This window comes from Giraffa tippelskirchi, chromosome 4, assembly GCF_054371585.1.
Source record: "Giraffa tippelskirchi isolate mGirTip1 chromosome 4, T2T-mGirTip1v1.2.pri, whole genome shotgun sequence".
Lineage (NCBI taxonomy): Eukaryota > Metazoa > Chordata > Mammalia > Artiodactyla > Giraffidae > Giraffa > Giraffa tippelskirchi.
In genome coordinates this window covers 175760372-175787899 of record NC_137278.1, presented here as the reverse complement: position 1 = coordinate 175787899, position 27528 = coordinate 175760372, and the positions used below count along the sequence as shown (strand labels likewise).

At 38.9% G+C, this 27528-nt stretch overlaps 1 protein-coding gene across 5 annotated transcripts in view; it reads right to left on the bottom strand.

Annotated features, from left to right (window-relative positions):
* TMTC1 (transmembrane O-mannosyltransferase targeting cadherins 1) overlaps nt 1-27528 on the bottom strand; it is a 297505-nt gene that overhangs the window by 11024 nt on the left and 258953 nt on the right. For 4 of the 5 annotated variants that reach the window (XM_081591728.1, XM_081591730.1, XM_081591732.1 and 1 more), the window contains 5 exons: nt 25498-25606; nt 7782-7884; nt 2773-2908; nt 2026-2170; nt 968-1105 (listed from right to left, as the gene is read on the bottom strand). In XM_081591728.1, the coding sequence (XP_081447854.1) occupies nt 968-1105; nt 2026-2170; nt 2773-2908; nt 7782-7884; nt 25498-25606 (631 nt within the window). The remainder of the gene's footprint in view (nt 1-967; nt 1106-2025; nt 2171-2772; nt 2909-7781; nt 7885-25497; nt 25607-27528) is intronic. The other variant, XM_081591729.1, reaches the window with a different exon arrangement.

Genomic DNA, 27528 nt, shown 5'->3' with positions numbered 1-27528 from the left:
TGATGCTCACTCTGACCCCAGCACCCACTACCCCACCCCCTGCAGCCAGAGATCCCTTCAAAGCACGAATCTGACAAGCCTCTTTTCTCCTTAAAGCCTCAAAGCTTATTGCAGTATAAGGAAAAAATCCCTTGTCCTGGTCCCAAGCCTTAGGACAGAGTGCCCAGCAACCTCTGTGGTTATGCCCCCTACTCCCTCAAGCCCATCCCTCAGACGGGCCATTCGCTGTTGACTTGGGGCCTTTGCATGTGCCTTTTCTTGACTGGAATGCTATTCACTGCCCTTTTTTGTTTAACATCTCCTATTTGTCACTCAACCCTCAACTTCACGTCACTCTACAGGCAACCTGACCACCCAGACTACTCGGGATCCCTGGATATGCTTGTTAGGGACCAAGCTGCTCTTCATGACATCACCAGGCACAACTATAATTCCACACTGGTTTTGCGGTTACTTGTTCAATCTTTGTCTCCTCTTCGACTGTAAACTCCAGGAGGACAAGGGCAATAATTTTTGTGTGTTTTTTTTTTCCAACATCACTTTATTCCCATTTGATAAATATTTTGTTGAATCAGTTCATGAATCTACTGGTTATGTGACTTAAAAATGAAGATAAACAGTACAGTTGCAACACAGGGCTATTGACATGCCTTAAAGGGTTGTTATAAGGATTCTGTAAGATATATTTGAGGGAACATGCAAAATTATAAAACATACCAATGTTAGTCTTTATTGAGTTAGCTGAAAACAAACTCAGATGACACCACATAATACCTTCAGACCCAGAACAAACCAAGAAAACAGCATTTCAAGGGGTCATCTAAGCAGTCAAGTAGGTACCTATGAAAAGTGCCAAATGATAATGTCCACGACTGCTCGCCCTTGTGAGAGTGCGGACTGGAGGGTCATTTAGCTACACCCGATTTGTACCGTGAACACCAACAATTCCAAGCAGTGTCCTCTCTACCTTGTCGTGCTGCTCCTGCTTGCTGTGGATGGCGGACAACAAGCGATAACATTCAAGGCACCCAGTCTCCTCCGACACAATGTGACTGGTCATCTTTTCAGCTTCTTTTGTCTGTCCCATCACAGCCAAAACCTGAGCCTGCAAAACCACATGGACCTTGGCTTAGATAGCACTTGGTTATCGTCTTGTCAAAGAAATCATTCAGGAAACATTTCCCACAAAAGTGCTCAGCGTCTATTTGTGACTCACAGAGAGCGCTGACTTACCACAGTTATTAATAATAGGCTTTAGTCTTCTGTTGTTTGTTTCTTTATGTAGGCATGTGCCTGCATTTGTGCATGCATCGCCGGAACATCAAAGTCATTCAATGAAATGACTTAAGCTTTTTTGAAAAAGTTGACTATGTGAAATTTTTCCCTATGGTTTCAACAGAACACTATGTTTAAAACAAGAAAACAAGTTTGTCGTACTGTAAATCTAAGGAAAAGGAAGAGTAATGATCCCAAAATTGAAATAAAAAATATTGTCAATATTAATTTTCCTAAATTTGATACCTAACTGTTCTGTGGTTATGTTAGAGAATGTCCTTGTTCTTAGAAACTGTATGCTGAAGTATTTAGAAGTAAAGAGTAAGAGATCGATAACCTCACATCACTCAGGAAAAAAAAAAGTATTAATAATATGTATATGCACATACATATCTAACTATGCATATACATAATGTACATATACACATACATACATACATACTTGAGAGGGTGATAAATGCATCAAAGTGCTAAAAATTTATCAGTCTGGGTGAAAGAATGTACAGGATGCTATATAGAATCCTTGCAAAATTTTGTAGGTTTGAAATTATTAAAAAAACAAACCAAAAAGTGTCTTTAGGGTCCATGTGTTTGGTGAATGGGTCAAACACTGGTTATATGAATATTCATTAAATGGATATAGTATAGCATTCTAGTTCCCATTCTGAGGCTTACTAACTACAGCTCCCTGTATTGCATGCCATGCATTTCTTCTCTTCTCCATCTTCTTTCTTTCCTCTGTCTACTCACCAGTGCCAGGCGGAGTTCCCTTTGGGAAGGCTGAAGGGCCACGGCTTCCCGGTAAGTCTGCAAAGCCTCTTTGTATCTGCCAGTGTTGTAATACAGTGCTCCCAGAGGCGACAGTATCTCAGTTTTGCGTGCCACCTGCAGGGCGCTGAATTTTGAGGAAACAAATGGACATTTTTCTTCTAATAGGTACATTTCCAAAGGTTGAAATTTAGATTCAGGGACCACTGTCTATGGTTTGAGACTCTGTTCCCACCTGGTCTTTGTTTTTATATCAAGAAGAATGTTAAAAAAAAAAAAGATCATGGTGCCATCCTCGGACTATAAGAATGTTTCTAGTGACCTAGCAATATGTAAATTGGGCCCCAAGGATCTTTTCCATTCACCGAGATAGGCTTGTTTTGATGTATGCAAGTTTTTCATTTAGATCCATTTTTAAAATTGCTATTTGTAGTTTGGGTTCTTAAGTCCATAGCTTCAGAAAACAATGGACTAACTAAAATGAGAACTAAACTCCAAACTTGGTTTAGCACCATATTTTAACCAGCAGGCAAAAAATATCATTAATCAGGATATCATTTACCCTCATAGTATCATTTATGGTACTGTTCTCTGGAGAGAAGAATCTGTATCGCCTGCATTGGCAAAATTTGCTAGTATTCTGAAAGAATCTGTTCTGATGAACTAAGACTTTGATGGCCAACTGCAGGGGTTTTGGGTGACTCACAAAGTGAAAAATAGGAACTTTACCGTTTGTACCACTCTTCAGCCACACTGTTGTCTCCCAATGACCTGTAGAGCCTCCCCAGGTTCACCATGGCCACATGATGGCTTGGGCTAAGTTTGATGGCCTGTTGGTAATGGGCCACTGCCTTCTCTGGAAAGCCTGCAACCAGTGGTAGGTTGGTAAGAGCACAGTATGCCTTAGTTATAAAACAGACCAACTCTTTTTCTTTCTTTTTAACATATGAACTCTTTAATTTCTCTTCTGGTGATGATCATTTTTCTTACAGCCATACCATCAATTATTCAGTTTGTAAATTAGCACACATTTTGGCTTCTTGCCACCACCTAACTTTGGACCATTTCACTATTCATTTTCACTTAAAACCTATTTCTTTTATTAAATATATTATTTTCATCAAAGTGTTTTCTGGCTATTGCCCTAGCTGATGGGATGTTTTGAAATTATCAGTGATTGTTATTTACACAAGATACTGTTGCTTCTCACTATATTCAAAGTAGAATGTGCTATTATAGAGAGAAAACTGTCCTGAAGCAACTTCTGAGGGTCTATTACAATTATTCTACTTTAACCTAGTGACTGAGACACTCCTTTAAATAAGCAGGCAGCTGCTGTATTTTGAAAATATCTTTTTAAATAGTATGTATTTGTTTAGATGGTATTTATTGAATGGGACTTTAATAATAATAATACCAACTTGTATTTGTCCAATGCATTGTATATTTTAAAACCTTTTAGTTAAATAATCTCATATGATTTTTTCAGATATTTTAATCCCATTTCACTGTCTTTTGATAGCGCTTAGTTCCCTCTTGAGATTTAAATGATATTAAAAAATATTATCACTTTACAGATATAGAGGCAGAAATGCAAAGACATTAAGAAACTCAACAAAAATTCCAGGGCAAGTGAGGATATAGGCCAGAACTAGAATCAAGTCTCTCCAGTATGATGAGATTCCCCAAAGAAGCTTCCTCGTGAAATTATATGTAAGTGAATGAATTGTGCAACAGTCTAAAGTTCTACATGGTGTGTTTACCTGCACAGACATCTTCTCAAGTCTATCTTCTTTGAATGCAAGTTTGACCAGGAGGTGCCAAAAAAAACTCTGCATGTGTAAGAGTCTATGTATAGGTCACAGGCGAGAGGGAGAATAATACCAGTACAAAAGCGTGAATATAGTGGGAGTGTGGAAAGGTATACAGTGGTTAGTGAGATTTGGGGGTTGGGAGTTGGGTGGGATATTTTGCTGTTGAAGTAGAAGGAAGAGGGCTACTAGATCTGGCCAAGAGGAGGTCTCTTCTTCCTTTTTTGTAAAATTTTTGATACCTAATTTATTATTATGCTGCTAATGAACCAGCAGGTGGCACTATGAAACCATTTTACATGCAAAAATAAGGGATGTTTCCTAGGTATATCAGAATGTAAATTTATGTCCTATGGAACAGAAGAGCTTCAAATATCCTAGAAAATAAAAACCCTCTTGAGCATTTCATGTCGACAAAATAATTAAAATTGAATTTGATTGCAGGGAAGGTAGTCTAACAGTTAATGAGAACAAAGTGGTGTTTTTGTATTAAATTCAAGTATCTTTTCATCCTTTCTAACTATTCAACACATGCCAACAGTATGTGGGAGCACAAATCATGAAGAAAACAGAATCCCTGCCCAGTAAAGTTTTATAGTAAATGAGATGAAGTAAGTATATTTTATATAGCACCTGTTCTATAAGAGTATATAAACTATAATGGAACAGTTCCTTAATATCACATAAGGAATGATGAAATAATTTTGGAGACTTTTAATCAGCTGTAGAAAAGTATTTACCATCTGCCAGTAAATTAATTCAGAGGCAGTTTCTGCATCACTGTAGAGAACAGTTCATCATTATAGATTTATAAACTTGTATAAATGCTATTCAAAGGAGACAGTGCAGATCAGTCACTCAGTTGTGTCTGACTCTTCGTGACCCCATGAACTGCAGCACGCCAGGCCTCCCTGTCCAACACCAACTCCCGGAGTTCACCCAAACCCATGTCCATCGAGTCGGTGATGCCATCCAGCCATCTCATCTTCTGTCGTCCCTTTCTCCTCCTGCCCCCAATCTTTCCCAGCATCAGGGTCTTTTTCAATGAGTCAGCTCTTCGCATCAGGTGGCCAAAGTATTGGGGTTTCAGCTTCAACATCAGTCCTTCCAATGAACACCCAGGACTGATCTCCTTTAGGATGGACTGGTGGATCTCCTTGCAGTCCAAGGGACTCTCAAGAGTCTTCTCCAACACCACAGTTCAAAAGCAGCAATTCTTCAGCACTCAGCTTTCTTTATAGTCCACCTCTCACATCCATACATGACTACTGGAAAAACCATAGCCTTGACTAGACAGACCTTTGTTGGCAAAGTAATGTCTCTTCTTTTTAATATGCTGTCTAGATTGGTCATAACTTTCCTTCCAAGGAGTAAGCGTCTTTTAATTTCATGGCTTCAGTCACCATCTAGGGTGATTTTGGAGACCCCCAAAATAAAGTCAGCCACTGTTGCCACTGTTTGCCCATCTATCTGCCATAAAGTGATGGGACCGCTTTAAGCCAACTTTTTCACTCATCTCTTTCACTTTCATCAAGAGGCTCTTTAGTTCTTCACTTTCTGCCATAAGGGTGATGTCATCTGCATATCTGAAGTTATTGATATTTCTCCCAGCAATCTTGATTCCAGCTTGTGCTTCATCCAGCCCAGCGTTTCTCATGATGTGCTCTGCATATAAGTTAAATAAGCAGGGTGACAATATACAGCCTTGACGTACCCTTTTTCCTATTTGGAAGCAGTCTGTTGTTCCATGTCCAGTTCTAACTGTTGCTTCCTGACCTGCATACAGGTTTCTCAAGAGGCAGGTCAGGTGGTCTGGTATTCCCATCTCTTTCAGAATTTTCTACAGTTTATTGTGATCCACACAGTCAACGGCTTTGGCATAATCAATAAAGCAGAAATAGATGTTTTTCTGGTACTCTCTTGCTTTTTTGATGATCCAGCAGATGTTGGCGATTTGATTTCTGGTTCCTCTGCCTTTTCTAAAACCAGCTTGAACATCTGGAAGTTCACGGTTCACATATTGCTGAAGTCTGGCTTGGAGAATTTTGAGCATTACTTTACTAGCGTGTGAGATGAGTGCAATTGTGCAGTAGTTTGAGCATTGTTTGGCATTGACTTTCTTTGGGATTGGAATGAAAACTGAGTTATTCCAGTCCTGTAGCCACTGCTGAGTTTTCCAAATTTGCTGGCATATTGAGTGCAGCACTTTCACAGCGTCATCTTTCAGGATTTGGAATAGCTCAACTGGAATTCCATCACCTCCACTAGCTTTGTTCATAGTGATGCTTCCTAAGGCCCACTTGACTTAACATTCCAGATGTCTGGCTCTAGGTGACTGATCACACCATCGTGGTTGTCTGGGTCATGAAGAACTTTTTTGTACAATTCTTCTGTGTATTCTTGTCACTTCTTCTTAATATCTTCTGCTTCTGTTAGGTCCCTACCATTTCTGTCATTTATTGAGCCCATCTTTGCATGAAATGTTCCCTTGGTATCTCTAATTTTCTTGAAAAGATCTCTAGTCTTTCCCATTCTGTTGTTTTCCTCTATTTCTTTGCATTGATCACTGAGGAAGGCTTTCTTATTTCTCCTTGCTATTCTTTGGAACTCTGCATTCAAATGGGTATAGCTTTCCCTTTCTCCTTTGCTTTTCGCTTCCCATCTTTTCACAGCTATTTGTAAGGCCTCCTCAGACAGCCATTTGTCTCCTGTACAGTGTCATGAACCTCCATCCATAGCTCATCAGGCACTGTGTCTATCAGATCTAGTCCCTTAAATCTATTTGTCACTTCTACTATATAATCATAAGGGATTTGATTTAGGTCATACCTGAATGGTCTAGGGGTTTTCTCCACTTTCGTCAATTTCAGTCTGAATTTGGCAATAAGGAGTTTATGATCTGAACCAACTCAGCTCCTGGTCTTTTTTTTTTGCTGACTATATAGAGCTTCTCCATCTTTGGCTGCAAAGAATATAATCAATCTGATTTTGGTGTCCACCATCTGGTGATGTCCATGTGTAGAGTCTTCTCCTGTGTTGTTGGAAGAGGGTGTTTGCTATGACCAGTGCGTTCTCTTGGCAGAACTCTACTTTCCTTTGCCCTGCTTCATTCTGTACTCCAAGGCCAAACTTGCCTATTTCTCCAGATGTTTCTTGACTTCCTACTTTTGAATTCTAGTCCCCTATAATGAAAAGGACATCTTTTTTGGGTGTTAGTTCTAGAAGGTCTTGTAGGACTTCACAGAACTGTTCAACTTCAGCTTCTTCAGCATTACTGGTCGGGGCATAGACTTGAATTACTGTGATATTGAATGGTTTGCCTTGGAAACAAACAAACAATTCTGTCGTTTTTGAGATTGCATCCAAGTAATGCATTTCGGACTCTTTTGTTGACTATGATGGCTACTCTATTTCTTCTAAGGAATTCCTGCCCACAGTAGTAGATATAATGGTCATCTGAGTTAAATTCACCCATTCCAGTCCATATTAGTTCACTGATTCCTAGAATGTCGATGTTCACTCTTGTCATCTCCTGTTTGATCACTTCCAATTTGCCCTGATTCTTGGACCTAACATTCCAGGTTCCTATGCAATATTGCTCTTTAAGGAGGAGACAGCTACTTATTAAATCTTCAAAGGAGACAGCTACTCATTAAATCTTCAAAGGAGGCAGCTACTCATTAAATCATCAAGGCCACTTTCTGGCCACCTGGGAAGTTTTCCTGAACGATCTGATTAAAGAACTGGGCAGATTTTACTGAACTGAGACTGAAGATTTAGAAAAATGACAGCAAGTACAACGGGACTGTCAGTGTGAGTTTCCTGCCGAGCCCAGTGAGTTCTACTTTTGAAGCATTATTTGGGTGGATTTCCACTTAGCTTGTTAGATAGTATTATCTCATCTCAACAGGTTCTCTTTAATCTTACCAGTATCAACTAGGAAAACGCCATAGTTGTTGTGTAAGTCTGAGCTGTCTGGGCATTTCTTTATTCCAGCCAGGTATATTTCCTCAGCTTCCTTAAATCTCTCCTTTAAAAAAGAACAAAGAAAAATCCATGAGAGAGTTTTTTTTTTTAATCAACAATAAACTGAATAACAGAAGTGGGAAAAGCAGAAAATAACTTACTGAACATCTGCTATGCAGTAGGCACCAAGATCAAACACTACTTACTTTGAGTTAAAGTTAGTGCCAACTGCATGGATATCAATGATATCATACTTGTGTTTAGTTCCTTCAGCACAAACCAGCTGATGTTTACTAAGAAGCAACATCTGAAAGGATTTGCCCTACAGAAAAAGCCTCAAAGTGGATGTTTGAATGGGATGCCTTCCATCCCAGCAACTCTCTGGATGAAAACAGGTGATCCATTCATTTAGGAATGTCTTCCGACGTGGGTGATCTCACTGGGAGACAGGGTGGTTGTGGTTGTTCAGTCGCTAAGTTGTGTCTGACTGTATGTGACCCCATGGGCTGCAGCACACCAGGCTTTCCTGTCCTCCATTATCTCCCAGAATTTGCTCAAACTCATGGGAGGCCTGGCTATTTGTCTAACAGCTGCATTTGCATGACTAGCTCTCCTACCTATACTGTATGATTTTGGGGGGAGATTTTTTTGAAGGAAGTGGGTGTGGAGGTTGATGCTGATTATCGGAGGGCTTTGCCTATCCTTTTTTTAAAATATTTCTATAGCTTACCAAACCTTTTGTTACTTCCCTTATCACTCTCCGCTTTCCATCTCTGAGCTACATCCTTCCGATAGGAATATAGGGTCCCTCAAAGGCACACCTCCAACTCCTCCCTTTGTGGCAAGGCCCACATCAATTGCCACAGCTTCAATGGATCTTCTTCTAGTTGCTTTGGTTTTCTACTCTAATGATCTACTTTAACACACTTCAATAATTCTGAATTAGCTTTTAGACACATTTTCCACGACCACCTGAGATTGTCATGTCACACTTTCTTTTATAATATAGAAGGTAATGGCTAATCAATGACTCAAAGCCACTCAGGTTCTAACAATAACTCACAAATAAACCACTTCCTAGTACTGCTATGAAAGTCAGGTGAAAGGCAATGGTTTGGCATAAAACACAGAGCAACTTTTCCTTTCATGTGCTCTGATCATGGACACTGACCATAATTTTATCAGAAGTTACTACTACTAAGCATTCAAACAGACACAGCAAAAGGGAATGGACAGCACCATTTTTCTCAGATATGACACCTTAAGCTTGTGAGTAAAAATGCCCTGAGTACTGAACAAGAAGTCAAGAAGTCTAAATCTGATTTGACACAGAAAGGCAAAGACACTTAACTCTCAGTAGAATGACCAATGCCATCTCTCTTAATCTACACACTTAAGTACCATTTAGGGAACAAAGTGTGGTTTAAATTTGGCAAATTTCTCTTATTTGAACTACAAATCCATAGTCCAGCAAAAATGGATTTCCATGTTTCTAAAAATGAGTTTTCTAATTGCTAAACTCAAAAGAATTGTCAAACTAAAACAAAATAAACCCTCAAAGATGAATGAAAAATCTCAAAATATCTCTTTTCAATCTATTGAAGAAAAAAAACTTAATGAAGATATCACCCACTGTGTGTGTGCATGTTAAGTTGCTTCAGTCATGTCTGACTCTTTGTCACCCTATGGACTTAGCCCACCAGGTTCCTCTGTCCATGGGGTTCTCCAGGCAGCAATACTGGAGAAGGTTGCCATGCCCTTCTGCAGGGAATCTTCCTGACCCAGGGGTCGAATCTTCATCTGTTAAATCTTCTGCATTGGCAGGTGGGTTCTTTACCACTAGTGCCACCTGGGAAGCCCCATCACCCACTGAAGGTCTTGCAAATTGGTGAGTGTACATGTATGTGTGTTAAATGGAGACAGGCAAGTCACAAACTACATAAGTTCCCAATTGAATTAATAGAGTAGTATTGGATACTTATTCATTTGCCCATTTATTCAGCACATGTTTTCAGTAATTGCTATAGAAAGCATAGCATAGTGATTAAGAACTGGGCTGCCAAATGAAGGCTCCTCAAAAAAGCTATAAATAGAGTTGCCATATGATACAGCAATCCCACTCCTGTGCATATATCCAGACAAAGTATAATTTAAAAAGATACGTGTACCCCTATGTCCATAGCAGCACTATTTACAATAGTCAAGACATGGAAACAACCTAAATGTCCTTGACAGACAAATGGATAGAGAAGATGTGGTATATTTATACAGTGGAATATTACTCAGCTATCAAAAAGAATGAAATAACACCATAATACCATTTGCAGTGATGTGGATGGACCTGGAGATTATCATACCAAGCAAAGTAAGTCAGAAAGAGAAAGACAAATACCATATGACATCCCTATATTATTATATTATTATATATATCCCTATATTATTATATTCTGTGGAATATAAAATGCAACACAAATGAGCATAACTACAAAAAAGAAACAGACTCACAGACATTGAGAACAGACTTTTGGTTGCCAAGGCAGGGGGAGGTGGGTAGGGGAGGAGAGGAGGGAAGGAATGGGAGTTTGGGATTAGCAGAAGCAAACTATTATATACAGGATGGATAAACAACAAGGTCCTACTGTATAGCACAAAGAACTATATTCAATATCCCATGATAAACTATAATGGAAAAGAATATAAAAAGGAGAATGTTTACACACACACACACACACACACACACACACATAGGCTTCCCAGGTGGCGCTAGTGGTAAAGAACCCACCTGCCAATGCAGGAGACATAAGAAACATGGGTTGATCTCTGGGTCGGGAATATCCCCTGGAGGAGGGCAACCCACTCCAGTAGTCTTGCCTGGGGAATCTCATGCACAGAGGAGCCTGGTGGGCTATAGTCCAGAGGGTTCCAAAGAGTTGGAGATGACTGAAATGACCTAGTGCGCGCGTGCGCGCACACACACACACACACACACATATATATATGTGACTGAATCACTGTGCTATACAGCAGAAATTAACACAACATTGTAAATCAACTGTACATCAATAAAATTAGAAAAAAGAATTGGGCTGCCAGTGCTTGGCACATGGATTGGAATCCCAACCCCACCGTTTACTGTCCCTATGACTATACTTCTCCTCTATGTTGCCAAGTGTAAAGGAATAACCTATTTCAGAAGGTTGTTCTGAAGATTAAGTGGATTAAAACAGCTGAAGCCCTCAGGACAATGCCTAGCAAGTAGCACTTTGTCATGTTAGCCTCTACCCTTCTTACTACTACTAGGAGTAGTATTTGTTGAGCACATTTAAATACAAAGATGGCATTAGTATCAAACACTAACACTGATCATAACACAAGAAAATCAAAATCAAGATTTTTAAGAAATGGTTACCCAGTTTCAGATTAGCCAGGGCATTGTTTCTCTGGTTGCCTCTAAGAAATTGTTTACTGACCTCTGTATCAGAGATGATTAAAAAAAATTAACAGGAACATTCAAGTTACTTATTTTTTCTCACATAGGGTTAACTAAAGAGCTTTGATGGGAAATGCCACGTGGACAGGCATATCCCCTGATATGGCCACAGTAACAATGCCAAGGAACCTGGGCTCAAGATCATGTGCACTCACCTTTTTACTACACTGCTCACACCGACTTGTGTTCTGTAGTTTAGTTGTCTTTGAGCTCCTTAAATAGACATATTTTGTTTCATTCCTCCCCAGGTCTTGGGCATCTGTCTCCCAGGGGTATAAGTAGTAGCACCATCCACGTGTCAAGTATATAGCGGAGACAGAAGAGTGGGTAACAGACAATCCCACCGTCACAGACAAGACAGTGAGATTTGGGCAAGAGGGAGACACTGTGATGGCTGGGAACAGAGTCACAAAAGCAAGCTGCTTGGGAAGCAAACAGGAGTGACACCGAGACTGATGTTTAATAGATTCTCTACACCTGCCAAGATCCAAATGCCGGGAAATGCAGTTTACCATTAATGCCAGCAACTGTATAATATGAGAATGTGCTTGAAAAAAATCTGCGCTATTTGAGATATTAAAAATATCCTTATAACTAAACTGTGAGAGAGTTGAAAGATATTTTTCCTGAAAGGAATAAAATTGATGTCCTCATATTCTAAGTTGCTGAAGTCAAATACAAGAGCTTTCAAGTGCAATTACTGTTCTGCCTGATTTAATTTTACTTTCCCCCCACATTCCTAGCTGCTCCAAAAAGGCAAAAAGATCGCCTTTTTCATCTAAAATCCATTTTTGGATTTATGAGCTGGGTCTCCACTAGAAATGCAATTTTCAAAGTCCAAAGAAGTAATGCGATTTAAAAGACCATCCATGTCTAGAGCAAGTAATCACATTCCTGTGCCTTTGGTATCCCCAAGGGCTGCCTCCAGACTCGGGTTCTATGAAAAATGTTTTCAATATCTGTCTTTCTTGTCCTTTCACTTGACTGTAAATTTCAAAGAATGATTAACTCCACCTATTTAACTTAACATTAAAAAACGTAAAGGAACCACCAGTGCAGGAGAAAAATGCTTTCTAGGTATTTATTTAAAACAAATTTCACCTTCTCTGGAAGGGCAGTGCATTTATCTTCAAAAGCAGTATTCTTAATCCCTCAAGTTCAGTTTCATTTACTTCATCTGGCTAGATGTCCTGACCTAAGCTGATCACTCCCAGTCTCTACTGACTTGGGAGAGCCAGAGGAAATGAATATAAGCTATTTATAGGACAACTTTAATTAAAAATGTTTGTGACCCGGAGAATAGTTCTGACAAATAATATGGCCACCAGAGTCCCCAACCAACCGCTGCCTCAGCATGAAATCAGCCTTCGAGGACAGTGGTTAAAAATGGGCAGCGTGCAGCCATGGGCCCCACTCCAAGGCTCAAAAGAATTTTCAGTGGGGTGGGAACAAAACGGCTCCGGGGGGAGAGATAAAATACTGTCAACATCTCCATGTTGTACCTGCTGTAATTACAGACATGGCATGCTTTTTACCTCAAGGAAGGGAAAGTGAGAAGTAGATCTGAAAATGGGCCTTTTGTCATTTACTTTCTCAGGCCAACTGATACGTCTGGAAAAGATTTCTTATAGTTCAAACTGCAGCAACCAGGAGGGAAAATGGACATGGGCTCAACGCAGCTATCTTCAAACTTCTGGTTTGCACTCTTAAACTTCCTGAGGACCCCGAAGAACTTTGTTTATATGATGTACCTTTATGAACATTTACCACAACAGAAATAAAGCAGAAATTTTTTTTTAATAAACTGATAATAAACTATATTTACTTAAAATAATAAACTAACATAACACATTCATAAGAAAATATATTTTTCCAAAGCAAAAAAAAATTAGTGAGAAAACTGATATTATTTTTTGTTTTTCCAAGTATTTCAAATATCTGGATTGATAGAAGATAGCTGGATTCTTATGTCTACTTTTGTACTAATCTATTTCTGTATGTTTTTTAGCTGAAGTATGTGAAGGAATGTGGTCTCACATAGACATTCAGTTGGAAAGGGGAGAATATTCTCATATTCTTTTCATGACTGTGAATACATCATGTGGCCTATAAAAAACTACTGTACACTCGGGAAAGAATGAGAGTAAAACAAGGCAAATTACCTGTGACTATTATAAAAACTGCACAAGCCTTCTTGGACCGCAGGGGGCCTAGTCAACCCTTTATGAACAGCTGCTTAATGAATGGCCTGTAACATGTTCTTACTGAATGGCAGGTGTAGGGTGTGATGTTCCAAAGTGGTGAAAGACCTACAGAGATGGGGCAGGAAGGTTGTGTGCTCTGACATCACAGCCGTGCGTCTGGTCTGCTTCCCAGTACTTTGACTCTGACCAATGATGTGAACACACAGATCTGTCAGGGATCTCCCCATTAGCCAAATGACTATTTACCATTACAAGCCTGGCAAATGTAGGACCACTTGACGTTTAAATTCACGTCAGTGGCTTCTCCAAGCAGCTCTTTAAGACACAATGGCTCAGAACATAAAGCAGAGATGCCTTTTTTCTCACCCTCTCCTTTGCTTTTGTTTTCTTTATAAAACAGTTCTTCCCCCATCAGTCACTGACATGGACGTTTATGAGAAAGGTGCTGCCAATATTTTGATGTCTAATGCTCTTTCTCATTTGACTGAAGTGAATCAATTAACTTGGCATTCCTCCTCACCAAGGAATTTAGGTATTTCTAATCCTCAATTTTCTCCTCACCCAGCAGACTGTGATCAACATTACCCTGTGCCAATTTAAGAAAGAAATGATCACTTTAAAGAGGAAATGCGAGAAAGTATGATAAATGTAAGTGACAGTGTGTAACAGTCAAGAGACCAGGAAAGGGGTGGCCAAAGAAACCACCCTCTCCCCAAAAAATAAAGAGAGACCAGGAAGAGTGAAAGGGGGGGCTACCTTTTCATGGAATTGCAGCTTTCTCCATTTCCAAACTGTTCTCCTGTTCTTTCGTCCTCATTTTAAGCACTTCCAGGCACACAATTTTGCTCCCCTAAGAGGAAGGAATCACACTGTTCCCCACCGCACGGCCCTCACCTGGTCTAATTTCTGTAGCCATAAAGCTTTTCCTAATGACTTTTTATCTCGTTGATATCTATATGTTCTTCAGGCTGAATTTCACTCTTTGGCCAGTGACCCTTCCCTAAAACACCCATTTTCACATGAGATCAGGTCCCTATGACACTCTCACTGGTACTTTTTTCACACATTTGTCACAACTGGGTGAGAGGTTGGGCAGAGGGTGGTAATTATTCCCCTAAGAGTATTCTTCCCTTTTAGACTCTAAGTTCCATGAGTCAAGGCCCATACCTTGCAACTTCTTCTAAGTGCTCAATAAATAAGTGCTGAATACTTAAATCAATAAATTATGACGTTAGGGTTCAGCTCAAGGTGACCTGACCATACACGAAATGGTATATGTGCCTGAATCTGTCCCAAAGGTGACACTTGTCAAACAAGAGAAATTGACCTTAGTTTTGATCTATACTTCTAATTAATATTTTATTGTTCCAATTTTCTTTCCATTCTTGTATCAGTTAAAGTCATATCCCCAGACACTTAAAGAAACATATTTTAGGTGTTATCAAATTAATTAATTGAGTTTTTCCACAGGCTGTAAACCCAGGGCTAGCAATAATTTACACTGATAACGTTATAATTTACAGGATGATAATGTTAACTTTATTTCCTTTACTGCTGTGTAATGCAAGCTGTATAATCTATGGCAAGAGGAGGCTGGTTAAAAATGATGGTGGGCTTGTAAATGTTTAAAACCCTATCTGTGAAGCTGGAGTATAGCCAGTTCTGAATGCTAATGGAGAACCAAAAGAGACTAGTAAGCCAGAGACCACCTAGACTTTGAACCTAAGAGCTTATTTTTTATTCTGTTTTCTTGACTTCTGTGCTTCAGTGACAACGTTCTTCTGCATCCTTTTACGTATTTAACATCTATGACAACCCACCCTGCTGGGTTTCGTCTATCACTTTTCCTCTCCTTTTCCACATGGATTCTTGTACACCTAACCTCATTAACCACAGCCTATTACCACCATGGGACCCCAGCATCATATGCTGAAAGAACAGTGGGCGAGGAGTCAAGTTACAGGCTCCAGTGTTGGTCCTGACACTAGTTATCTGTATGACCTTGAGCAAACTTAATTCTGTGCACTTCATATTTCTATCTGCAAAATGAGGAGATTTAACAGTTCTTTAAGGTTCCCCCCTCACAAACTACTCTTCCATTTTCTCCTAAGATAAATTAGCTAACCATAATATAGGTGCATTTACTTGAAGTCCTAAATCTATCTTTCCAGTCCTGAGCTCTTGCCCTGTCACCTGTCCACATGCTATTTCCATTTAAATGTTTCACTAACGTTCAAGGCAGAGGTTACAGACTGCTGGTGGCATACTGTATTAGTACCATTCTTTTAGAAACCAGCTTAGTAATGCATCTCGAGTCATGAAATATGCAGATACACTTTGATATGGGAATGCTTCTGGAAATCTATCATTAGGAAATGATCCAAAATACTGGATCATAAAGAAGAAAAATTCACACACACATACACACACACTCACACACACACAAGAATCCGAATGACCAACAGTTAAGATATTATTATATAAATTATAATTCATCATTTCATAAACTAGTAAGTAGGTATTAAAATGGTATTTATGAAGATCATTTAACAGTATGAAAATATGTATAATATTATATATAACATAATGGCAAGTCAAAAGAACAGGATATAAACTACATGTGACTATTAAGCATGAAAACAAAAAACGCTAACTTGAACATTATTTACAATAGCCAAGCTACACAAAGTGTTCATTGATGGATGAATGGGTAAATAAATGTGACACATACACACACATATATTTGCACACACACAGTGGGATATTATTCAGTCAAAAAAAAGAACAAAAAAACAAAAACATTAATCATATTCCATGACTTCAGAATATACTACATAGCTGCAGTAATCAAAACAGTATGGTACTGGCACAAAAACAGTCACACAGGTCAATGGAACAGAACAGAGAGTTCACAAATAAACCTATGCACTTACAATCAATTAATCTACAACAAAGTAGGCAAGAATATACAGTGGAGAAAAACAACCTCTTCAATAAGTGTTGCTGGGAAAACTAGACAGCTACATGTAATAGAATGAAATCAGAACATTCTCTAACATGTACAAAAATAAACTCAAAATGGGTAAGACCTAAATATAAGAACACAAATTATAAAACTCCAGAGGAAATATAGGCAGCACACTCTTTGATATAAATCATAGCGGTATTTTTTTGGATCTGTGTCCTACGGCAAAGGAAATAGAAGCAAAAATAAACAAAGGTAACCTAATTAAATTTAAAAGCTTTTGCATGGCAAAAGAAACCACTGACAAAACAAAAAGACAGCCTCCTGAATGGGAGAAAATATTTGCAAATGATATGATTGATAAGGAGTTAATTTCCAAAATATAAAAAGAGCTCATACAACTCAATATCAAAACTAACAAACAAAAAACTAGTTGAAAATTGGGCAGAAGACCTGAATAGATATTCTTCCAAAGAGGAGATGCAGATGGCCAATAGACACATAAAAAGATGCTCAGTATCACTAATCATCAGGGAAGTGCAAATCAAAACTACAATGAGATATCACCTTACACCCAACAGGATGGCTATCATCAAAAAGAGCCCAACTGTATGTAAAATAGATAAACAACAAGGGCCTACTCTATAGCACAGGAAACTATACTTAATAGGTTGTACTAACCTATATGGAAAAAGAATCTAAAAAAGATTGGTTATATATATATATATATATATATATATATATATATATATATATATATGCTTCCCAGGTGGTGGTAAAGAACCCGCCTGCCAATGCAGGAGACATAAGAGACATGGGTTTGGGTTTGAAAACTGGGTCAGGAAGATCCCCTGGAGGAGGGTACGGCAACCTACTCCAGTATTCTTGCCTGGAGAATCCCACGGACAGAAGAGCCTGGAGGGCTCTAGTCCACAGGGTCATAAAGAGCTGGACACGACTGAAGTGACTTAGCACACACACACATATGTGTGTGTGTGTGTGTGTGTGTGTGTGTGTGTGTGTATTTATAACTGACCCACTTTGCTGTACACCTGAAACTAACACATTGTAAATCTACCATACTTCAATAAAAAAATAAATAACTTTAAGAAAAGGAACAGAACAAATGCTGGTGAGGATGTAAAGGAAAGAGAATCTGTGTACACTGTTGACAGGAATGTAAATTGATGCAGCTACTGGAAAAACAATATAGCAGTTTCTCAAAAACTAAAAATAGAACTATCATATGACCCAGCAATTTGATTCCTGATTATATATCCAAAAAGACCCCAAAACACTATTTTGAGAAGGTACATGCTCTCTAATATCATAGCAGCATTATTTCCAACAGCCAAGATATGGACTCAGTCTAAGTGTCCATCAACCAATAAATGGATAAATAATATATCATATCTACATCTATATCTATCTATCTATAGAAATGGAATACTACAGAGCCATACAAAAGAACGAAATTTTGCCATTTGCAACAACATAGAGGATATTATTTCAAGTGAAATAAATCAGAGAAAGACAAATACTGTATGATATCACTTATATGTGGAATTGGGTTTCCCTAGTGGCTCAGATGACAAAGAATCTGCTTGCAATGCAGGAGACTTGGGCTCAATTCCTGGGTAGAGAAGATCTCCTGGAGTGGGAATGGCTACCCACTCCAGTTCTTGCCTTGAGAATTCCAAGGACAGAGGAGCCTAGTGTGTTACAGTCCATGGGGTTGCAAAGAGTCGGACACGACTGAATGACTAACACTTTCACTTCACTTTCATATGTGGAATTTCAAAAATGCAACAAACTAGTGAATATAACAAAAACAAAACAGACTCACAGATAGAACAAACCTGTGGTTATCAGTAGGGAGAAAGAAGGAGGGATGGGCAATAAAGGGGCAGGGGATTAAGACATGCAAACTATTATGTATGAAATAAGTTACAAGGATATACTCTACAACACAGGGAATACAGCCAATTTTTATAATAACTATAAATACAGCTTAATCTTTAGAATTGTGAATCAGTATATTGTACACCTGTAACACATAATATCATATAACAACTATATTTCAATTAAAAAATGTAAAAAAAAAAAAACCTGCCCACCAAGATCATAGATACAGAAAATAAATTCCCAGAGGCAGGAGAAAGGGGTCTTTGCAATCCCATGGACTGTAGGCTGCCAGGCTTCTCTGTCCATGGAATTCTCCATGCAAGAATACTGGAGTGGGCAGCTGTTCCCTCCTCCAGGAGATCTTCCCAACCCAGGAATAGAATCCAGGTCTCCTGCATTGCAGACAGATTCTTTACCGTCTGAGCCACCAGGGAAGCCCAAGAATACTGGAGTGGGTAGCTTATCCCTTCTCCAGTGGATCTTCCCAACCCAGGAATCAAACTCTTTACTAGCTGAGCTACCAGAAAAGCCCAATAATATCATATATCAACTATATTTCAATTAAAAATGTAAAACAAAACCACACCAGACCACCAAGATGATAAACACAGAGAATAGATTCTCAGGCAGGGGAAAGGGGTGGATAAAATCTGTGAAGGGTGTCAAAAGACACAAACTTTCAGTTTAAGGTGATTAAGTCTAGGGATGTAATGTACAGTTTGATGACCATAGTTAATAACACTGTCTTGCATAGTAGAGTAAATCTTAAAAGTTCTTATCACAGACAAAAATTTTGTAACTATCTATGGTGCTGAACTTATTGTGATAATCATTTTGCAAGATATACAAATATTATATCATTCATTATATTGTATATCTGAAACAAATGTTAATTATGCATGCATGCATGCTAAGTCACTTTAGTCATGTCCAACTCTTTGCAACCCTATGGACTGTAGCCCACTAGACTCCTCTGTCCGAGGATTTCTCCAGGCAAGAATACTGGAGTGGCAAACCGGTGCTATGTAACAACCTAGAGGGGTGGGATGGGTATTCAAGAGGGAGGGGACATAGGTAGTATACCTACGATTGATTCATGTTGATGTTTGGCAGAAACCAACACAATACTGTAAAGCAATTACTCTTCAATTAAACATAAATAATTTTAACAAAAAAAGAAAATAACTGCAGTTAAAGGTTTAAATAAAAAAGAATATTGGAGTGGGTTGCCATGCCCTCCTTCAGGGGATCTTCCCAACCCAGGGACTGAACCCGTGTTTCCTACTCTCCTGCAGGTGGGTTCTTTAGCACTAGTGCCACCTGGGAAACCCCCAATATCTCAATTATACCTCCACTGGAAAAAATAAGTATATTAAAAAGAACTGTAGTATATTAAAAATGGTAATATTTGTTGTTTCCAGATATTAGGGGTGAAAGGTGAATTTCATTTTCTTTGATCTTTCCATGCTTTCCATTAGATTTTTATATTATTAGTGTAATTTCATTTCTTCTGTTTCTGAAATCTTGCTTCTCCTTGGCTTCCCCACAGCTCTCATTGGCCATATATCTTCTAAGTCCCTTAGGTGCTCTGCTCTGGAGTTTTTAATTTTCTAATATTTTTCTCTTTCAGCCTTCACATGCACACAGTTTCTAAGTACAAAAGGATTCTTCTTCCACAATAGAGTCTATCCATTCCCACACTATCTTCCTGAAACATGGCTCTCAACTACGCATTTAAAAGCCTTCTCCAAAATACTGCCCTATTTCTACAATGTTTACAACACTTTCTTCAGACACCTGATTTTGCTTCCTATTATTTATCACTTTCAAATCTGTGCTCCACCATGGGCCTTAATATGCTCCTTCATATAAGGTGTTTTCAATTATTGGCCTGCTTTACAGATTTCCTTTCTCAAATTCTCTATTATGTCCAAATAGATTTACTTGCTACCTTCAAGTTCCAACAGAATAAGGAGCACAGTGTTAGTTTCAGACAAAGTCTGAAACAGTTAATATCATTATTTTTAGGGTTTTATGTAATAGAAACATAGTCTCAAGCCAGGGAAGTATTTCTTATTCTCCTGAAATTACCCAACTATAAGAAACCAGTTCCATTTCGGAACCATTTTGTCATAGAGAAAATGGACAATCCAGAGCCTATGTAAAGCACATGACCAGAAGGAAAGTATTTAGAAATCAGGGTAAACTAGAAACAAATTTAGTATAGAAAAAAGTTGTTCAGAAAAATGACAAGGTGGTTGTGCTCATAAACCATTGAATATTACTCAGCCAAGAAAAGGAAGGCATTTGAGTCAGTTCTAATGAAGTAGATGGGTCAGTTCTAATGAGGTTCAAGAGGGAGGGGATATATGTATACCTATGACTGGATTATGTTGATGTATGGCAGAAATCAACACAATATTGTAAAGCAATTACCTTCCAATTAATAATAAATAAATTAAAAAAACCCCAAATCTAAAAACTGTGTTCAGTAAGCTATCCCTTGGGCCCAGCCCAGGGGGAACAAATCACAGGACTGTTGATTTCAACTCCATACAGGAAAGGGTTCTCTAACATTATGGGCCACCACAACCACAGTGAGTATGAGCTGGGCATGTGCAGCCCATGGTGGTCCTGGAAGATGACCTGTAAAGTGATGGAAGGGTTACCAGTGTGTTACAGATTGACTATGGTTTGCTTTCTGGAATGCTGATAAATAAAGTTGTGCTATCAAGAAATGAATTTATTTGCCAACAAAGGATATGAGCTTGGTGCTTGTGCATCTGAAGCATTCTCTTATTAAATAATTCAAAGCATGAAGATAAGATGCTGAAAGTCAGAGAGTGAAAGCAATCCTGAGTTATGCCCAACAGCTACTCTCTCCCGAGCTCTCTCTGATGTTAAAATCAACTGCCCAAAGGAGTAGAAGAACCTTTCAATCTTTCAATTACATTCTTCAAGTTCATAGTATTTTACATTCAAATTGAGAATAAGAAAGGCTGGCAAAAGACGTGATCTTTGTATGTAAGGAAATGTCGTGGTCATAGTCATAATTTGTTTTTTCTTAAAACTTTGTAACTTTAACTATGTGGCATGCAATAATGTTACATCAATTTGCCATTATAGTTCTCAAAAATTAAATTTACCGCATAATTGATTTTAAATAAGGCAACTGACACTTTCAATACACACCTGGAGAAATGTATATATGTTGTCCTTTTTAAACATATATATTAATACTATGTTTTATAGATTTATATGTCTATAAAGTTTGTTAATAGTAAGATATTGATGAATGGACTAAAATTTCAGTGTCACCAAACATTGTCATCATTTTTAATAAAGTAACTTTTCATGAACTTGGAGTTCATCAATTTACAAAAGGAATACAACTTGAAACTTTTGGATATTTACTAAGGCAAATCGCTTTTCACAATATTAACATGTTAATACTTTATTTGTATAGAAACAATGGCACTAATTGAAGTGAAGCCTTTTTAAGTTATTCATGAAAAAGTTCATTAGCACTTAGTTGACTTTAAAGGAGGTACTTTTAGACACTCTTAAAATGTTAGATCCATAAGAGTTAGGGAAGGTAATTTAGAGTAGTTATCCATTTTAGATTGGGAAACTGAGGCCTAGAGAGGTGGAACACTTCTTGCTCAAGTTTGTACAGGTGTTACTAGGAAGTGGGGTCTAGAATAGGCTACCTGGCTCACTGTCAAACTCTCCTAATTTGGGGAACTGACCCCGAAGTGCATTAAGTCCAGAGATTCTGCATGTATGCTTGCCTGGCTTGCATTATACAGTGAAGTACCCTGAGCCCTAGAGAAGCAATATACATACAAAGACATGGCTTTTCTTAAAGAAACTTGCAGTCTTGTGAGGAAAAATAAACCTGATAAACTGTTTACATTATATAGTTCAGACATTAATTCAAGAAATAAAGATATGTGATTGGTTTGTGAGTTGATGCATGTTCCTGAAGATTTCATAGAAGCTCCAAGGAAATCTAACTCCCCATGAGATAGGGAGGTGGGCGAGTGTTGGGGGAGGAAGTGAAAGTTGAATTGAATCTTGAAAAATGGGGATGATTTAGAAAGAGAGAAAGAAAAGATGGCATTACAGGGAGATGGAACTGTGTCAGTGTTGGTAAAGAGCTCCCCCTAAACAACATACCTTGTTATCACTGGTATTAGGTGAGTGACATTGTCTTTTACCTTCAGGGTAATTTTCATCAAGAAGAACAATTAAATGTTTATTGTATGTCCTGGCAAGTTGTGAAGAAAAAACTGATGTGACTGATCTTGAAAGTGAAAGTTGCTCAGATGTGTCCAGCTCTTTGTGACCCCATGGACTATATAGTCCTTGGAATTCTCCACGCCAGAATACTGGAGTGGGTAGCCTTTCCCTTCTCCAGGGGAATCTTCCCAACCCAGGGATCGAACCCAGGTCTCCTGCATTACAGGCAGATTCTTTACCAGCTGAGCCACAAAGGAAGCCCAAGAATACTGGAGTGGGTAGCCTATTCCTTCTCCAGGGGATCTGCCTGACCCAGGAATCGAAACAAGGTCTCCTGCGTTGCAGGTGGATTCTTTACAAACTGAGCTACTAGGAATGCCCGATTTTAATGCAGTGCTTTATTCATTTACAGAGAATTGAAGCAGCTTTCAAAAACAGAGAACACAAATTGAATAAAACAAATTGTTAGGGAAAATGATGAACCCAGTAAAAGCAGTACGCACAGAAAAGTAGCCTATTCTGTCGAGATGGCAGTTATTTGGGGGTGGGACCAATGGAGACAAAGCAAAATTGATTTTTTTAACATTTGTAAGATTTTCCATGCATTAGATTAAAAAATAAAGCAAAAAACTTGTCGTTCAGGAGAAACCTAGCTATTCCTAATATTGAGCCATGAGAGAAATTTTCCCTTGAGTCTTCATCCAGAAGCCACTGAACAATGTAGCAGTAGCTGGCCTCAACCCCACCCTGGTCTGCGGCTGGAAGGAGTAACTTCACCTGGCTGTTCTCACACTGTCCCTCATTGCAGGGACAAGAGCATGACCCTGAGGCACAGTTCATTACACCAAACACTGTGGCTCACATGCCCAGCCCTACTTTAAAGGTGAGTAAAACCTTGGTCATGTGCTGGACCGGAGGGGTTACATGGTCTTCAGTTCATATCTATTCATCTTGTGGCTCAGCTGGTAAAGAATCCGTCCGCAATGAGGGAGACCTGGGTTCAATTCCTGGGTTGGGAAGATCCCCTGGAGAAGGGAAAGGCTACCCACTCCAGTATTCTGGCCTGGAGAACTCCATGGACTGTATAGTCATGGGATCACAAAGAGTCGAACACGATGGAGTGACTTTCACTCTTCATTCACTCAGTATTTACTGACTGCATACAATGTGACAGGCATGGGGGGAAAGTCATAAATAAAAGAGACAGCCTTTCTCACGGAGATTGGCTCACAGAAATATTCTGGTGGTGGGAGAAAGATCACAGACATAAATAAATGTATGTTTGATGGTGATGAATGCTTCGGAGAGAAATCAAAGAACGAGTGGGGCAGTGAAGGAGTTGTTTTGTAAGGGTAATCATAGATAGCCCTCCCATACAGAAATATTTGGGCAGAAACCAGCACAAGATGAGGAAAGAAACTCTAAGATGTCTGGGAGAACAGTGCTTCAGGCAAAGGGCACAGTTAATGCAAAGGCCATAACTATGTGTGGCTTGTCCGAGTAGCTGCAAGCCACCCAGCCAGGCAGAGGTAGGGGAAGGTCTTCCTATAAAAATGAAGTGAAGCCAGGATGAAGTGAGGAAAGAGAATAATGATAGACTCTTTTCTCCAGAAAACTACTGTGTCTGCTTCAACACAAACCAAGGCAGCTGAGGACTGCCATGTCTACCATAAAACATGAGCATCATCATTTTAGCTTAAACTTTGTGTTAAAACGTGCATTAAAATCACCCACTAGGGACAGGCCTTTGTCTAAAGCCCACCTACATTATATGGAGACTAGCAGAGCAAGACAACTAGATTTATGATTTCTGACATTTAAATAGCCACTGAATGTCCTTATTTTGTTTCCTGGTGAAATCTCCAAGGTTCTTCAAATGCAAATTGCGCCCCTCTGTACCTGACAACATCAAATCATTCATTATACTCACGTCAATGCTGGAGGGCATCTTTCAAAGGTGTTGAGTTTGAGTTTAATTTTAAAGACAATCTGGAAATTATGTAATAGCAGAAGCTACCTTCTATTGAGGGCACTTATGTGTGTCAACAAAACTCTGTTGTCAATTTAGAGAAGACAACTTATATTTGGTTTGCCACAGCAGGCGGCATGCATCCAGGACACTGAAACGTGGGATCAAATGGTTTATAGCCAGGAGCCTGCATGCATAGTCAGTCCTCTCCGACTCTTTGCAACCCCATGGACTGCAGCCCGCAAGGCTCCTCTGTCTATGGATTTCCCAGGCAAGAATACTGGAGTGGGTTGCCATTTCCTCCTCCAGGGGATCTTTCTGACCCAAGGATTGAACCCACGTCTTTTGCATTGGCAGGTGGATTCTTTCACCACTGAGCCACCTGGGAATTTTAGATAGAGTGAAAAGGAAGGAAATCAAAATACTTCTCTGTTTTATGCCATGAAAAATGTTCTCTCTTAGGAGCCTGTCCTATGTGACTCTGTGATCTTCTGACAGGTATTAAGACATAGGATCTATCAAATTATTGGTAATTGTTTCCATATTGAGTTCAGAGATCTTAGTCCACTAGCAATTCCCCAGAAAAATATAAATGAATAGTAATTAAACAATCAAATATCACGTACTATTCATGATGGATTTTGTCCCAAAGTGATAGAGAATTTAGTAGTGGTTTATAAAGGACAATCTTAGTCTAGAGACCCCATACGTGCACAAAGAATACTGGAGTGAGAAATCTAGATTTGTGATTTCTATCAAGAAGAAAACTGACATACAGATTAGTTGTCCATTATGAACTTCCAAATTAAACAACATAAAAATCTGTGTATAATAACATTAGTTTATACATTCAACAGAAGCACTTAAGAAAATATTACGTGAAACTAAATGGAAACAATTACCTGCTCAGCCAATAATGAAGCTAAGCTTGAATATGCATCTGCAAACTCTGGACCATATTTAATGGAATCCTTCAGTAAGGTGATAGCCTCTTCCTTTTTCTCCTGAGACCTATAGATTAAAAGAGGGGGGAAAAAGGACATCTTTTAATAAAACTTTAAATCCTCTGATTAGACTTGAAAATCTCATTTCTTTTAACAAAGATTAACAGATTCACTCTGGATTTTACTGCAAATAAATTAAACTAGACTTCCTCCAGGTGCTAACAAGTTTCTGTCTGAATTCTCAGTGGAAAGAGATGTTAAGATATAAATGATGCCACAGATTATTCGCTGATTTCTCTACCTTCCATTTCCTGCTATGCACTTTTTGAGAATTCTATTTAAAATTTTATAAATTGATTTAATAGAAAGTTTAACCTTCAGAGGAGCAATTTTGGGCACACGACCTCGGCGGCATGGGAGCCACTTTATAACGTGGAGGATGGTTCGAGCCCCTCTCATACTAGCTACACCACTGCAGGCTGGGCTCCTCATAGAAGCCAGCCAGCCAAACTGCCCATGTCCATCTTTGCTTTTCTATCTATGAGAGATACCGCTTATATATAATTTGTGAAATTCTGAGATACTGGCTGGCAAAGAATGACCAGTTATTTTATCCTCATATTTTTATTGAAAATTGGTCTGATGGTCTTCTTTATTTTAGTTTTCTCCCAGTGATTACATTTTTCATTCAAAGAGGACTCAAGACCTGAAAGTTATTATCATTATTTTGGGTGAAATTTCTCTTTCCTGTTAGTGCCATGGGGAAACACTGGGTCATTAGTATGACATCAGTGTCTTAGAAGCCAAAAATGTACACTGGCAGTGATCAACTTTGCCATTAATGCAACGCCACAAACACTGACCACTTGCTAAACTCTAGACAGCGTAATTGACAACAGAGGTGGAATAAAGAATAGAACCCCTAGAACTATGAAGGGCACATAGCCTAAGGGTCCCTCAACTTTATCAGTTACCAACACTGAATTGTTTGCTTACGTTTTTACTATATAGGATCAACAATCATTTATTCAGCAATGAATATATACCAAATGCTCTGGTCAATTTTCACATAACATTAACTTAATTCTCACAACAGTCTCATGCAGCAAGTGTTATTGTCTTATCATACTCATTTTTCTAATCTGAAAATTTGGATTCAGAAAAGTTAAGCAACTCATCATGTTCACAAAACTAGGACTCTGAGTCAAGCTCCAGTGCTCTTCCCTCATACTATATCTGCTTATTCTAATTGCTTAAAATCCACCTCTTATGACCTTGATGCTCAAAGTGTGATCCATGGATCAGCATCTTCAACATCACCTAGCATCTGGTTAGCAATGCAGAGTCTCAGGCCCTATCTGAGGAGGTAAAAAATTCAGACCCTTCATTCAAAAAAGATTCTCAGGTAATTTGTACACACACTGAGATTTCAGCAGTGCTGTTCCCTGAATTATCAAAGGCACCTGAGAGTAACTCCTGCCACAAAACCTCTATGCAGGGCTTCAGGCTCTATGGGATGAAGATCTATAGGGGAAACCCAGTACTGACTCCATAACGTTTGAGTTCCAAGTGCTAAGTAGCATGCTACAAGGCTGTTTTACCTAGAAGACAATCTTCTATCACAGACCTTGGAAAAAAAGTCATGTTTCCAGCAGACACTGTGTTTACTACCATTCAATTTAGCAAACATTTATCACCATAAGTTGTAGCTATTTCCCAGGGGATGTGGCTGTCCATGCTATCCTCTCCTTTTTGGGATCTAGCTAACTCCTACTGGGCTCCTCTTGATATCAAGGTGTAACACCTGCCTCCTTAAGTGGCTCGTCCTTGGGATGGGGCTTTAAAGATGCATAGTTTAACAAATCTGCATTACAGCTCTTAAAGCTCTTAAAGCACTAAGCTGCTTTCTTGTTGATCCATTCATTCAGTTGTTAAACATTCAAAGAGTGTCTATAAGACTCTATGGAAGTTCACTATGTTTACATACAC